The 14,464-nt window shown below is 50.5% G+C and overlaps 6 protein-coding genes across 6 annotated transcripts; 4 read left to right on the top strand and 2 right to left on the bottom strand.

Moving 5' to 3' along the window:
- Positions 1–480: 480 nt before the first annotated feature.
- N7516_010779 (ELMO/CED-12 family protein) lies at positions 481–2,762 on the top strand (the record flags this gene model as incomplete). Its single annotated transcript, XM_057223497.1, has 3 exons — positions 481–747; positions 843–2,217; positions 2,308–2,762. The coding sequence occupies 3 exons, from the start codon at positions 481–483 to the stop codon at positions 2,760–2,762; spliced, it is 2,097 nt and encodes a 698-aa protein (XP_057070718.1).
- Positions 2,763–3,063: 301 nt separating this feature from the next.
- N7516_010778 (uncharacterized protein) lies at positions 3,064–5,365 on the top strand (the record flags this gene model as incomplete). Its single annotated transcript, XM_057223496.1, has 3 exons — positions 3,064–3,792; positions 3,859–5,286; positions 5,339–5,365. 3 exons carry the CDS (start codon positions 3,064–3,066, stop codon positions 5,363–5,365), a joined length of 2,184 nt encoding a protein of 727 aa, XP_057070717.1.
- A 432-nt stretch (positions 5,366–5,797) lies between these two features.
- N7516_010777 (aromatic alcohol reductase) lies at positions 5,798–6,775 on the bottom strand (the record flags this gene model as incomplete). The annotated part of the gene is made up of 2 exons (XM_057223495.1): positions 5,798–6,688; positions 6,743–6,775. The coding sequence occupies 2 exons, from the start codon at positions 6,773–6,775 to the stop codon at positions 5,798–5,800; spliced, it is 924 nt and encodes a 307-aa protein (XP_057070716.1).
- An 824-nt stretch (positions 6,776–7,599) lies between these two features.
- N7516_010776 (fungal specific transcription factor domain-containing protein) lies at positions 7,600–8,696 on the top strand (the record flags this gene model as incomplete). Its single annotated transcript, XM_057223494.1, has 5 exons — positions 7,600–7,820; positions 7,886–7,946; positions 8,017–8,252; positions 8,315–8,610; positions 8,665–8,696. The coding sequence occupies 5 exons, from the start codon at positions 7,600–7,602 to the stop codon at positions 8,694–8,696; spliced, it is 846 nt and encodes a 281-aa protein (XP_057070715.1).
- A 1,147-nt stretch (positions 8,697–9,843) lies between these two features.
- Positions 9,844–11,340, top strand: N7516_010775 (uncharacterized protein; the record flags this gene model as incomplete). Its single annotated transcript, XM_057223493.1, has 4 exons — positions 9,844–10,110; positions 10,174–10,199; positions 10,261–10,277; positions 10,349–11,340. 4 exons carry the CDS (start codon positions 9,844–9,846, stop codon positions 11,338–11,340), a joined length of 1,302 nt encoding a protein of 433 aa, XP_057070714.1.
- A 263-nt stretch (positions 11,341–11,603) lies between these two features.
- N7516_010774 (dynamin-related GTPase DNM1) lies at positions 11,604–14,226 on the bottom strand. The gene is given in 4 exon segments (XM_057223492.1): positions 11,604–11,956; positions 12,025–12,477; positions 12,488–14,002; positions 14,082–14,226. The coding sequence occupies 4 exon segments, from the start codon at positions 14,178–14,180 to the stop codon at positions 11,642–11,644; spliced, it is 2,382 nt and encodes a 793-aa protein (XP_057070713.1). The 5' UTR covers positions 14,181–14,226; the 3' UTR covers positions 11,604–11,641.
- Positions 14,227–14,464: the final 238 nt, after the last annotated feature.

Here is a 14,464-nt window from a genome sequence, read left to right as displayed (position 1 = left end):
AAGTCGTTTTTGTTTTTTTTTTGTATAGAATCACCCACTGGGTTGTTAAGGAGCATGTAACGACATAATGCATAAAAAGAACACATATTGAAACCAATACATTGGAATTCCAGCTAGTTATATAGTCCTTATATACGGAGTAATTGTACATATATGCATATATCCATAGATGTATCAATCCGTAGGGGAAATTACGAGGCTGGGGTGTATAAAATGTAGGGGGTTGACCTCGGGAGATGAATCCAACACTATTTACTCCGTAGTTCTTGTTTTCAATAATCCTACAATCCTCAACTTCTTCAAAGGAAGTATCTGAAGTATTTAATCTATTCATGCTTAAAAAAGGATCGACATCACCAAGATCAACTGTTTAAATTACAATTGCCCCACAGCAAAACCACCCCCCCCTGATCTCTTTCTCTTCTTGAACTTCCCCCGAGGTCTTTCCCCGAGGTCTTTCTTCTTACTGGCTTCAAAGATATGGAAACTGTCAATGTCGCCGAATTGGTCGAGCGCCTAGGTAGCGATGAAGATGCCGTGCGAAAAATGGCCGTCTTCAAGCTCCAGAGCAACATCGGAGACCCGTCCTTCGCCGACATCTTCATCGCCGAGGGCGGCCTGGTTCGATTACGCTACCTAACCCTTCACGCAAGTGGGAATACCCTGGCATATAGCTTGACCAGTTTCTCGAGACTGCTCGATGTCGACAAGGGGTGGGAGTGTGTTGATCAGGAATTGGTTGAGCGCGTGAGTTATCCTTGAAGCCATTTCAGTACTCTTCTACCTGTGTTTCTGTCCTCCTTCCGCGGCCATGTCAGATACTAATGCGACTGTTCTTCTAGATTGTCGAGCTGATCGTCACTCATCCCCTAGTCAATATCCTCCGGGGCGCTATGTCCATCCTCGTCTCCATTGTTTCCCACCCGTACGCGGGGAACCGCGCATCCCAGATCAACAACTTCGGTTTCCGCGCCCTGAAGCCTGCAATGGCCATATATCCCCAGTTCCTGGAGATGCTAGTCAGCCGATTATCCTCCGCGGACCATGCACTGTGTGCCAATGCGCTCCAATTGATCAACTCGCTTATGCGCGACTCCATCACTCACGATCCCGAGACAGAGTGGCCCAAATTTATTCAAAAGTTACAGGATCTGGGCGTTATCAGAGCGGTATACGTGCTTATGCAGGATTCCGCCCTTCAGGACCTGGCGCATCCACTGCTGGAATTCCAGTCACTCACCAAGGTCCTGCTCCGCAAGTGGAGAGATATCCCCGTCAATCAGGAGAAGCCTGAACATCGCCGCGCGCTGAAGGGGATTTATCTTGCCAGTAACCCGGAGAAGAATACCCACGAGGCTAACGAGAACGGTGAGGATACACGGCGCTCTAGACGACACCATCCGGAAAAGTGGAGGCGGCTTGGGTTTGAGACGGAGAGTCCAGCGGGGGAATTCTACGAGGTCGGTTTCCTGGGTATGATGGATCTGGCGGACTATGTTCGCAGCCATGGGGATGAGTTTCAGAATATGCTCTTGGAGCACTCTACAAAGCCATCGCGACAACGGTGTCCGATCGCTCGGGCATCGTTGGCCGTCACATCCATCTTATATGAGCATTTCGAGGTTGAAAAGTCCGACATGGATGACACCAAAACATATCTCATTTCAGAGTCCCGTGCGGGCTTTGATAAACTGTTCCAGCCGTTGCTGTTACATTGGACGCGACTACATGTTGCCGGCTTACAGGCTTTCTTCCGCCTATGGAAGGCGACTGCCGCCGAGGAAGAGGACTTGGACAAGCTTATTGAGCTCGTGCGTATCCTCATTGAGTCGGTGGTTGGCGGAGCTGCTCGGATCAAGGATGTCCAGGATGTTGAAGAGGAGCTGGCCGATTTCGAATACCACCGATTGCGCGGGCTGCAGATGGAACTCCTTGAACTTACGTACGAGGATGCATGGGGCCAGCACTTGCGACAGGTGCGCGAGGAACTTCACCATGAGGCTCTCCAGTTCGTCAAGGAGCAACGAATCCGATCTTTGCTTCAAGGCAGCTGGTTCGCTTTGGAATCCCATTCCAAGTCGGAGTCGGGGGCGGTGCAGAAGTCGACGGCCACATATCAATATGCCCAGCTTTCTCACAACCGACGATATCTGCATTTCGGTCAATTTGACCTTATGGACGACCGAGCTCCAGAGTTGGATACCCTACCAGATAAAAGTGAGTGTCGCCGAGTGCTTACCTATAACCACACACACCCACATATATTATCTTGTATTTGTTGCTAACACCGGGCCGTGCACTCAACAGTCGATCTCTCAATCGTATCATCCGTGGTCTCAAACGTCTCCACCAACCCAGACTATTCATCCACATCCACCGTGAAGACTACACCCCGTCAACCCGCAACCAAAATCACCATTCACGGATACGCAACCTCGGCAGCCACCGGGCACGGAAAAAACCACAGTCATGCGCGGTCCAGCAGCAGGACCACCCAAAAGGAGGTAGTCCTGCTCACGCTGCGGCCCTCCTCGCACAGCATTGCGTCCGAGTGGCTGGATGGTCTGCTGATGCTCCTCAACCAGCAACCCATCACGGCCGAGACAAGCAAGCTGATTGACCTGGTCAGCAATTATGGGCTGAAAATCCGCTTGCTCAATGTGCGGTTTGACGATGCCACTTTCGCAGGTGAGGCTCCCCAAGTCCCTGCGAGAGATGGCTTGGATGAAGATTATTACTATGATGTATTTGGAGGTGTATAGGGAGTACTTGACTCTATATAGGTTTTTTTCTTTTCTTTTTGGTTATTAGGGGGATTTTGGTTTCTTTGGCTCTGCCGACTCGGATTCTGGTCAATATACCCGTCATGCGATTTGTCTTGTGTGATTTATTCTAGTTTTAACATATAATTTAATCATTACATCTATATCTGTACATAGTATTTTGTTTAACTACATAACTAATGTATGGTGTAGTATACCGGCAAATGGCCCACCGCTTGGCGTCATAGGCTTATCGGACCGCGGTATCTCAACCTTCTCCAGGTTTTTAATCCAACTCACCATGGACGGTCGTCCTCTTAAAAGACAACGCAGATCCAAGGATTCAAAGCAAGAGCCGAAAATAAAATCACGAAAAGCCCCCGTCGTCATCTCAGATAGCTCTAGTCCTATCGAACCTACAGAACCCTTTGCTCTCTCCTCGCGCCCAAAACCCTCCCACGGCACAACACCATCAACCCGGCTCCCCTCGTCCTCACCTTCTCCAAACAAAAAGAATAAATCGTCACTAAACCCAGAATCAAAATCCAAGCCCTTGCACAGCTTCTTTCAGCCCGCAACAGAGGGACAACGATGGGCACCCCCACCCCAGAAGAGCGCGAAGCAGTCACTCCCGCCGGTCAGGGAGACTGTCGACGTGGACCTGATTGAGGATGATTACGACTCCTACGATGAAATCTTCACACAGCATCTAGCCAATGAGCGGGCGGCAACGGGTCTGGCGGCCATGAGCTCCAGCCAGACGCGTCAGCCCGCGCCAAAGCCAGAATCAAGGCCAAAGGCCCCTGTTAAACCGCCGCGGAAGACGACGAAACGGTTCCTTCTGCCTACGGACTCAGGGAATGGTACTGCGAAGGAGCAATTAGCTGCGCAGCCGGCTGGCGAACTGGACCGTCGACCATGGGCTCAGCGGTTCGCTCCGGCCAACCTAGACGAATTGGCCGTTCATAAGAAAAAGGTCTCAGATGTGCAGCACTGGCTGGAAGATGCTTTTGCTGGGAGGCGTTCTGAGGTGAGTTTTTGATCAGCTGAGGATAATTCGGGGTTTGGTTTGAATGCAGTTCTGATAATATGCAAGAGGTTACTCGTCCTACGGGGTCCGGCAGGCAGTGGGAAGACGACCACTGTGTCCCTGCTCTCCGAGTCACTTGGTTATGACATTGTCGAGTGGAAGAATCCTCCTGTTTCGGAATTTGGAGCTCGCGATTATCAGTCTGTGAGCGCGCACTTTGAAGAGTTTCTTGGACGCGGCGATAAATTTGGAGGGCTTGATCTCGAAAATACCAGCGAGCTCGATCCCAAGAAAGATAAGAGATCTCGGGGCCAGAGGATACTTCTTATTGAGGAGTTTCCAACTGTGCTCGGCCGGGCGTCCTCCGCCCTTACGGCATTTCGGACGTCTCTTCAACGATATTTGGCTGCTTCTATGAATGATAATACCCGGGGCAGTTCTGGATTGAATCACCCGCCCATCGTGGTCATCGTGTCGGAGACTTTGTTGGGATCTGCGTCCTCAATCTCGGATAACCTGACAGTTCACCGGTTACTGGGGCCTATGATCTACAATCACCCCGGAACAACAATCTTGGATTTCAACAGCATTGCACCCACTTTTATGCACAAGGCTTTGCGGTCTATTTTGGACAGAGAGGCACGGAACTCCCGACGTGTCCAGATACCTGGACCGGGTGTTATAGACAGTATATCTGAAATCGGCGATATCCGCAGTGCAATATCCTCTCTCGAGTTCCTCTGTCTCAAGGGGGACGATACGGGGAGATGGGGAGGTAGTGTGGCCAAAACAAAGAAAGCTCGAGGCGAGGTTGCTTTGACGGCGATGGAGAAAGAGTCTCTCAAGATGATAACCCAGAGAGAGGCGAGTCTGGGCATGTTCCACGCTGTTGGAAAGATCGTGTACAACAAACGTATGGACCCGAGTCTAATAGAGGGGGATGTTGAGATCCTTCCCCCGCCACCAGATTATCTGCGCCACTATGCCCGACCAAAAGCTTCGCAGGTATTGGTCAATGATCTGGTCGACGAGACCGGGACGGACATATCAACATTCATTAGTGCTCTCCATGAGAACTACATCCCATCCTGTGATGGGGATAATTTCGCCGACTGTTTCAACGACTGCATTGACGCACTCTCCGATAGCGATATTCTCAGTGCCGACCACCGATCAGGGCAAGGCGCACGGGCCGGGATAGGAACTGGAACTACCTCTTTCGGCAGCGGTGTCGATGTGCTCCGGCAGGAGGAAATGAGCTTTCAAGTTGCGGCGCGTGGTCTTCTTTTTGCCCTTCCATACCCGGTCAAGAGACGTATTGGGTCTGGAACTGGACGAAGCCGCGCGGGTGATGCGTTCAAGATGTTTTATCCGGCATCTCTGCGGTTGTGGAGAGAGGCCGAGGAAATCGACGGACTGATCGACTCATGGGTGAACCGATCACTCGATCCTTTTGGCCAGCATATTTCTCAAACTGGCTCTGAGCTCACGGGCGTCAGTTCCTGGAAGAATCTCCAGGTGGGAAGGTCAGCATCGATCAACTCAGAGCAGAAAGATCACACTTCGAATGTGATCACAATGATACCTCGGCATGATCTACTACTTCATCAATTGCCTTATATGGCTACAATCCGGCATCAGGACCCAGATTGTTGGCAATTAGATAAGATCAGCAGGATTCGGGCCAACGATAATCTTCGTAATGATGAAATGGACGACATGGAGGAGTCTCCGGTGCTGTCGCGTCCGAAAAAACCCAGTAGTAATGGGGTTGGAGCTCGACTGCCTGAACAGGAAGAGAAATTGATTCTCAGTGACGATGATATTGTCGATTGAGATGTGTATCATAGTGAATTATTTAATGTGAAGACTACTATGTATACTGTGTACTCTGTGGGCATATATGTAGTTATATATGGTAGCTATATGTATTTGATTTCCTCTGCCAGGTGGGGCTTTCCTATCTTAGCTGCCACTTTTATGAGGGCGCTCAGAGTCAGGCTCACTAAGTAGATTTCTGTCCGGAAAGTACTCCCCGGATTAACTCCTCCAGATCAGCATCCGTCTTCAACGGTATGCCGAGTAGTTCATTGTCCGCCTCCTGGAACTCTCCCCCGTACCCCTCCCCAAAAACTGAGCGACAAAAGAATCCCATCGAGGCTGCCATATCGATCATCCCATTGGCGTATTTGTCCCCCGCCATGGTCTCCATGTCGGCGGTACTCACCTCGCTCGGGGTCCATTTGCGATCCGGTGCAACCTTCTGGGCAATGGGTAGCATCTTTCGCTGGGTGGTGACAAGGTCTTGAACAAAGACCGCTCTATTTCGTGTTTCGTCCGAGTGACGTAGGACCTCTACCACAGCCCGGCCAACCGTGGCTAAAGTAGTTGTACTAAACGGACGGTCCCCGCCGTCGTAAAAGGGAGTCGATCCTCCATCGAGGCTAAAAAAGAAACCATAGGCCATACTCCAGTCGAGGAAAGGCCCGTTGCGAATTAAAGTATATGTGAAATAAGGATGGTCCCGAGCCTGTTGTTGGATGACCTTATGTATCGCAAGCTTCGAGTGGTAGACAGGCAAACTAGCAGCCTTAGGATTGCCAATATTGGCACAGAACTCGGAGGGAAGGAACCTCCTCACTCCAGCTTTCACTGCGGCCTTAATCAGTGGGATCTGTGTCTCCATGGCACTGGTTGTTAGGACCGAGATGACGGTATCCTGGCCGGTGAGAGCGGCTGTTAAGTCTAGGACCGAGTTGTAATCCACGCGGACTACCTTGACACTGACAGACGCCGGGAATTGTGCTTGAGACGACTGGCGTGCCAAAACAGTCACATTGAAGAGTTTGCTTTCGAGGAGTGCGTTAAGGATAGGAGATCCCAGGGCTCCGGAAGCCTAAACATAGTCTATAAGTCCTGAGTACGACAAGAGAATGATTATTTGACATACCCCTGCAATGGTAACGTTGCGAATCGCATCCATGGCTGTGAAAAGGAAACCTACTGGAGATACTGGAAGAGCTGCCTTTATAGCATATTATGGAGACCTGGTAATATATAAAGATCAACGTGCTTCTATATACCTAGGCAGACATGTACCTAGCTAGGTACCTAGGTAGGTACGATCATGTCGTGGAGATGCGGGTGCGGATGCGGGTGCGGGATCTAAACCAAATTAGGCTTGGTGCAGAACCTTGGAAATGCCATATATCTCCGCGCCTGCCCAGGTGGTTATTTAAGTGGCTACGTAGGTAACCTTCACACCCCGCACCCGCACCCGCACCCGCGTACTATGTTGGCCGATCAGGCCTGCGTTCGCTGCCGGAGACAGAAACGGAGATGTGACAAGGTCCTTCCCTGCTGTACCCTTTGTAAAAGGTGCGTAGCCGCTAGAATTATAGGCGTGTATACTGATCAATTTAGATTGAATAAGCATTGTGACTATCTCCTTCCAGCTGAAGTTCCTCGTCTGCTGCCAGTGCCGGACTGGGCCGACTTGACCCCTTCCAACGTGTGTCATACCCTTGAAGTTCAGGTCTCATCAAATGTAGGCGATAGACTGCAGGTACAGGCGGCCGCAGCCTTTTATTTCCGGACTATACATACCTGGTTCCCTATTATATCGGAGCCCTCTTATAATATCCGGTTATCAAACGCATATGTCCAGGCAGCCAGCGCACCATCTGATTTAAGCCTATTAACCCTCTGTATAGCCCTCGTTTGCAAGGGGCCTATGGGGGAGAACTTCCTCTCTCGACCCGATCGATATATGCTTCTCTTAAGAGCTTTGTAGCTCTTCTTGAGGCGATGGGGACGAATTCGTTGGAAATGCTGCAGAGCCGACTTCTCCTAACGGTCTTCGAGATTGGCCATGCCATATATCCCTCCGCATATATCTCTACCGCAGCCAATATGCGAGCCGCAGCCTCCTTAGGGATCAACGCCACCTGCAAGAACCTACGCTTCCGGGACCCATGGAAAGTCGAGGAGGCACGACAGACTTGGCGGGGCATTGTCATCACTGATAGGTCAGATCTGGCCCCTAGGGATGCACACCAAATGATATCCGTACTAAAGCAAGAGCCTATGGTAGATATGTCTCGCTAGAGAATAGCCAAGCACCCAATACTTACAGTGATCGATCTATAGCCGCGGTAAGTGACTGATTGACTGGCTGCTGCTAAGCTCCCACTCAACCTCAACTGAAAATAACTCCGAAAATAGGAATCTAAAGATTGGGCGAAGGTAGAAGTGGATTCATTCACTAGGTTAGCCTACGCATCCCAGCTCTTAGACCGGGTGCTCGTTCATATCCATACGACCCAATCGAATCCCCTTTTTGATAGCGTCGAGGCGGTCCAGATCCTCAAATCCCTCACCTCGTTTCTGGTGACCTTCCAAAGCGGTGATTCGGATCCGCCGCATCCTCTGTCGGATAGCGCATTAGCACTATGTAGAAGGTAAGGCTGCCTAGCACAAACAAGTTCAGAAAAAATTGACTAATCCCAACGCTACTAACTAGTGCTATGCTCGAAACCCTCGAGGTTGGATCTCATATGAATATCCCCGACAATGAGTATTGTATCCGCACATCAATTAATATTCTTAAGTCCCTCGCCCACGAGATTGCACGCGGCGCGGAAATCTCTCCCCCGGTTGAGATGATGACCTTGTCCGTGTTTCTCCCCCATTGCATATACAAGGCCGCTATGGTGTGTCTTGGCGATGCCAGGGTATCTGGGTGTGTCGATCCGGAGTCGTTAATCCAGCCCTTGAAAGACCTACTGGGCTACCTGGGCATGAGATGGATGGCTGCAAGTACGTGGAGCACTTTACAATCTACATATATATGAATTATACTAACCCCGATAGAACGTTACTTGGCAAAACTTGAGTCATCATAGCAGACATGTAATCTATAAACTATTATTTCAAGCTCCCACATTAATAGAATCTTAATAGGTCTAGATAGGCCCGATGGAACGTTAGTCGGTCTACGTTATAGAGCTTATTAGCATCTTCTATACGGTCGACATAGTGTTCAAGCTGGCCTATTAGCGCACGACTGTCGAGGATAGAGTACAATCAATAGCAATAATCTTATATAACAGTAGATCGGCCTTATAAGAAATCTAGAACGTCAAAAAATCGATCGGGACAGCGTATCATCCATGCGATCCTCTAAGCAGCCGCTAAGGTCTAGGGAGCGAACGTTAGGCTCCGCCTCTAATAGATGCTAGGACACTATAAAATCCTAGGGAACGGCGCTGTAGACCGATTGGTTAAAGGGGCTGCGTGACCGGGTAAATCCCATCCCCCGGCCGCTGCTATCGAGGGAGAACGTATTTGTCCGCGGAAATATTTATGCTTAGTGGGGGCAAGTCAAGCACCAAAGGCGCTCACTGACGGAAAGTTGACGGCGACCTACCGGCGCGGTACACCAGGAGACTATACGGGAATTTACCTAGGAACCGAGCGTACCTGCTAACATAGCTATGTACGGGCCATAACTGGCTATTTAGCTACCGGAAGGAGATTGGATATAGCGAGCACGATCGGTGCGAGTGCGGCGCGTAGGAGACAGTTGCCCATATGTTGATAGAATGTCCAAGGCTACGAGGATAGAATTAAGAAGGAAAGTTGGGAACGCGTTTAAAAATGTGTCGAGCCTGCTAGGAGGCTCAAACGAAGGTGACAAAGGTGAACCAGACATCGCCGAGGCGTCACAGCGGTTTCGCAGTCGCGCGCTATGAGGGCAGCCTAACAATGGAAGCGGCAATTGGCCACGATAGGCCGTGACGAGGCTCTAAGTTAGTGTCAGGAAGTGGACGATTCTATATGTACATACTCGGATATACAGTTGTCGTATACTGCATATCGCTTCGGCGAGGGGCCAGTGTACTCCGCCTATCTCGTGATCCACTCTCTTATCTTCAGCCCCAGCTTTCTTTCTTTTAACCACCTCGCTTTTCATAGCCCTTCGAATCTCCTAGGTAAATTCATTCTCGCAATTCATTTCAATGATTCAATGATCACTTACACTCCAATAGAATGCTTAATGATCATGAACCCTCGAAACGAGGACACGATGACACCTACCTGATCAATCGCTCTCGAGTCTCTGTTGTGAACACATATGAAAACGGGAACCTCGCTTCGACCCCGCCTCGATCTCGAAAATCCGAGGATAAGCTTGACTATGCTCAATTGAAGAAAGATGCCCCGGGCCTCGTTGCTGCCGCCGCCCATGCGGCGGTTCCTAGCTGGACAAGCATGGTTCTAATGGTCTCCCTTATCTTCGGGGGCTGCTGTGCCAATGTGGGTGTCAAGAGAACATCCAACGCTGCCATGGGGATAAAACAGGACTGATTTTGTGTATAGGTCTTTGCACTAGAGGCGATCATCAAGTAAGTCAACAAGCCAGGCATTTGGAATCCAAACAGAACGCTGATCACATATCTTCTCTAGAGAACAGCCTACTGCCGGTAAACACCAACAACCAGAACCAATGAAAACAACCACCTCGAATATCCTAACCAAATCGTTTCTCGCATAGGTCCCTTGATAACATTCGCCCAATTCGCCATCTGCGCCCTCTTCACCATCCCAAGCTTCCTATCCCCCTCAGCCGGACCTCGAGCCCTATTCCTGAACCCACGCGCGATCCCACTCCGATCATGGGTGGTATACACCGCATACTTCGTGAGCGTGAACCTACTCAACAACTGGGCATTTGCATACAAGATCTCCGTCCCGCTACACATAATCCTCCGATCCGCAGGCCCCGTCGCCTCAATGGTAATCGGCTACATATACAACGGCAGACGGTATTCCCGCGGCCAGATCGCTTCGGTAGGTATGCTGACAATAGGCGTTGCGGCTGCGGCCCTGGCGGACGCGCAATCCAAAGGCATATCTATCCACGCGGACTCAGATACAGCAGACACAATGACGACAGTGACTGGGTTCACGATCCTCGCGCTCGCGATGGTCCTCTCTGCATTCCAGGGGATCTATGCCGACCGGCTGTACGCGACTTACGGCAGGGATCATTGGAAAGAGGCGCTTTTCTACTCGCACGCGCTTTCTCTGCCCCTTTTCTTCACGAGTTGTCCGCAATTGCTGGGTCAGTGGCGGGTGGTGGCCTCGTCGCCTTCTTTGCTGTCGCATTTGGATTCGGGGCTGTGGGTGTCGAAGAGTGCGGCTGGGAGCACTACTTTCTCGGTGCTGGGGCGGATCTGCCAGATTGAGGCTGTCGAGGCTTTCCTGGCGCATCTGCCGGTCCAGGTGGCTTATCTGGCGATGAATGCTCTGACGCAGTACCTGTGTATCCGGGGAGTTCATCTTTTGTCGGCCAAGTCGTCATCGTTGACTGTTACTATTTTCTTGAACGTTCGCAAGTTGGTTTCCCTGCTCCTGTCGATCTATCTCTTCGGGAATGATTTGGCCGGGGGTGTCTTGGTCGGTGCGACTCTGGTGTTTGTTGGGGGTGGTCTATATGGCTTTGAGGGAGCGCGTTTACGAAGCGTTGCCAAAAAAGCTCAGTGATATCATTACATATTAGAATGGGGGGTTGACCAATGTATATATATCCAGACAAACTTCATTTTGCATGTAATGTCTCGATCTTACAGCTAATCATACTCCCAAGAGGCGACAGACGTCACGAATAGAAGGAAAGATATATCGATATCATGTGCAGGCCGCAATAGTTGTACATAAATTGAAGATAGAAGCAACATCGTCCATCCCCCATTGGAGTAGAAAGGCGTCAAGCATGACGCAGAATCAAAGATCACCCAGGCTAACCGCCGAGCCAGACCAAAATAATAAAAACAGAGCGAACCATCTATAACACCTCGCCCACAATCTTGGCAGCTTCCTTGTATGTTTCCAATAGCCGCTCACACTTCTCTCTCTCAGCCTTGATGCCATCATCCTCGTAGAGAAGCTCGCCGAAAAGATCTTCTTTATAAAGTTCGCTCACGAGTCTGTTTTGCACCACGTCCTTGCAGTGATTGACAAGGAGGTGCATGACAGCCTTGGGAACCTGATCTGCAATGGTCTCTCGGACGATGTTAAAGTATGATGAGATGAGACGGCGAATGAGCTCGGTTTCAAGCATCTCACGGTCCGTAAGTGCAGGCTCTGTGTTCTCATGGGGCTATAAGAATTGAGGTCAGTCAGATGCGTGTGAAGCTTAATAACGCCCACGCAGTGAGTGGTACTTACGAAGACGGACATGTCACCGCCGTACTCCGGTGGTGCAGTGTACTCTTCAGTCGGCATAATGGGAGCCCGAACCTCGGCACGCCGAATACTCTGGCTAATGCTGGGCTCACCAGCATGTGGCCCTTGCCGGTTGGTGTTCATGCCTGGCGGCGGCATGGCCATGTTGTGAGTACCTTCCTTGCCGAAGAAGTAGTTCAGGAACGAGTCCCGGGCAGTGTTTGAGGCACCACCGAAGGCAGCATGGTTTGATTGAGCGCCATTCAGAGTAGCAGTAATGCCATTCTCGCCTGTGCGGCCAACGTGGGGAGACATACTCCGCGATCCCTTGGAGGAGTGGTTTCGAATGGGAAGGTTTTGCTTGTCAGAATATTCTTCTTCATCGGGACCTCCCGTAGTTCCATTGGGAGCCCCCAATTCCTTTTGACGTCGCTTCTCGCGCTTTCTTTTTTCCCTCTGCTAGCACGGCTTTTCTTTCTTCGTCCTGCTTGTTCTGCATGATTGAAGACATGGCAGCTGCGGCGCCAAGGAAGTTCGGATGGTTGGTGTTGATGTAAGCTCTTTGGATTGAGATCAAAGATTCTACGTAAGTCGAGCAGGGGCCCAGGCGCTCACGAAGAAGGTCAGATACGACCTCAATTAGCTTTCCTTGGAGACGAGGGAAACGCAGGAGTTCTTGATTGCCGCATGTGTGGCAGATCTTGATAAGCTCCTCATAGACCAACTCCACGCATCGCTGACTGGGCGATTCGAGGAGTTTGATCTGTGGTTTCACCAGCAAATCAAAGGCTAACTCCGGAACAAATAGACTCGGGCGAGGACCTGTCGAGTTTCGGATGGCCGTTCGGATGTCGGAGGTAGTCAGGTTATGAGTGGGATCAATTGTTTCCAGTGAGTTTCCAAAAACAGAGTTGAAAATATAGTAAATTCTTGCTCCACCGCATAGCTCTTTGGTAGAGATCTCCGATGAAGTTCCGTCGATAGATGAGATGAATGAGGCGGCGAATCTGGTCATCTGCTGAAGAATCAATGACCCCCGGTGTTCTTCACCACTGAACTGTTTGTTTCCATAGCTGGCCAACTCTTGCTGAGTTTGACCCATCAGGGTGTTAAGCCGAGCCTTGATATCCGGAAGCCGGTCTCGAATGTGAGACATCAGGGTTGTGTTCAGGCTCTTGGCCAAAAAGTGTGTACCGCAACGGTTGGCCATATTCCTGTAAGCTGGGTGATGCCGGAAGAACTCAGACTCTGCCCGCAATGCATCGGAAAGCGACTTTCCAGACTGAATATCCTGCTGGGACCGGTTGACAACACCGATAAATCCAAGTTTTAGGGGATACACACGGCCAGATAGGATGTCCATCGCATTGGTGCCATGGTCCATAAGATCCAGCTTTGATAGCACGCCAATCGTCCTCCGGCCCATGGCATCCACCTGGCGGGCAAGCTTCAGCGCCTCGGAATTGACCAGGTCGACATTGGCCGGAGAGACCGCAAGGATAATGCTGTTCGGTTTGGCGATATATTCCAGAATCAAGGTGCGTGTTTGTTTTTCAATATCGGACGGTTGGTCGCCAATGGGCACTTTCGTCAGCCCAGGTAGATCGACGAGGGTGAGGTTGAGCACATGGGGCGAGAAGATCTTGAGATTGATCGGTTGTCTATTGATGCCCTTGTTGCTTCCTGCGATCCTTGCCGTCTCCGCTTCAATCTCTTGCTTCACTTGTCCAAAATCATCAAACTTGCGCCCCGGCAGGTGGTGGAATTCGGCCCATTCGTGTTGACCGGCAACACTAGCAGCCGTATGTGGGATATGGATCTCATCGGTTTCCGGCCTATCACCACGTTCACTGGGCACGTTGATAAGTTGCAGGATTAGGGGCCGTCGGGTGACAATTCCACTACCTCTTGGTAGAAAGTCCCTTCCGACTATATTCTCTAGGACCGAAGACTTTCCGGATGACTGGGAACCAACAACAACCTAAGAGGGGGGTGGATTAGTCTCGGGGTTGACCTTTCCCTCTCAAAACTCCGAGAGCTCTCTACCTGACCGGACTCACAATTTGGGGCAAATCCAAGGAATCATTCCCAATGGTATTGAAGACCAGATCCTGAAGCTTGTTCACTGTCACGAGCAGATCCTCGCCCAGCGATGTCATGATGTCGAACTGAAGGCAGGCACACCTTGAGACGCAGAGGTAAGAGTTAGGGCTCGGAGTTAACAAAAGAGGAAAAAGTTGAAAAAAAGGTACACGCAAAAGTGAAAGTCGCGTGCAAACGGTCACGGGAATCCCTGTAGGCCTAAGCAACTCTCACTCTCCTTGGAACCTTGGGAACATTGTTTATGGCCACTTTTTCGGCGCACGTGATGCTGATGTAAGCAGATGCTCCCGGTCATGACGTCGATGATTTGATACACCTTATTATATGGAGTATAGCTACG

This window comes from Penicillium verrucosum (assembly GCF_028828655.1).
Source record: "Penicillium verrucosum strain IBT 35672 chromosome Unknown utg000004l_segment0_segment0, whole genome shotgun sequence".
In the NCBI taxonomy this organism is placed as follows: domain Eukaryota; kingdom Fungi; phylum Ascomycota; class Eurotiomycetes; order Eurotiales; family Aspergillaceae; genus Penicillium; species Penicillium verrucosum.
Note: the sequence above shows the minus strand (reverse complement) of the source record. Positions and strands in the feature narration are given on the sequence as shown.

Bases quoted from the DNA above. Each gene is read 5' to 3' on its own strand.
- N7516_010774 (XM_057223492.1), bottom strand. From the start codon at position 14,180: ATGACATCGCTGGGCGAGGATCTGCTCGTGACAGTGAACAAGCTTCAG. The intron at 14,003-14,081 runs GTGAGTCCGGTC...CCCCCCTCTTAG, and splicing joins CCTTGGATTTGCCCCAAATT to GTTGTTGTTGGTTCCCAGTC. The intron at 11,957-12,024 runs GTAAGTACCACT...CAATTCTTATAG, and splicing joins GCGGTGACATGTCCGTCTTC to CCCCATGAGAACACAGAGCC.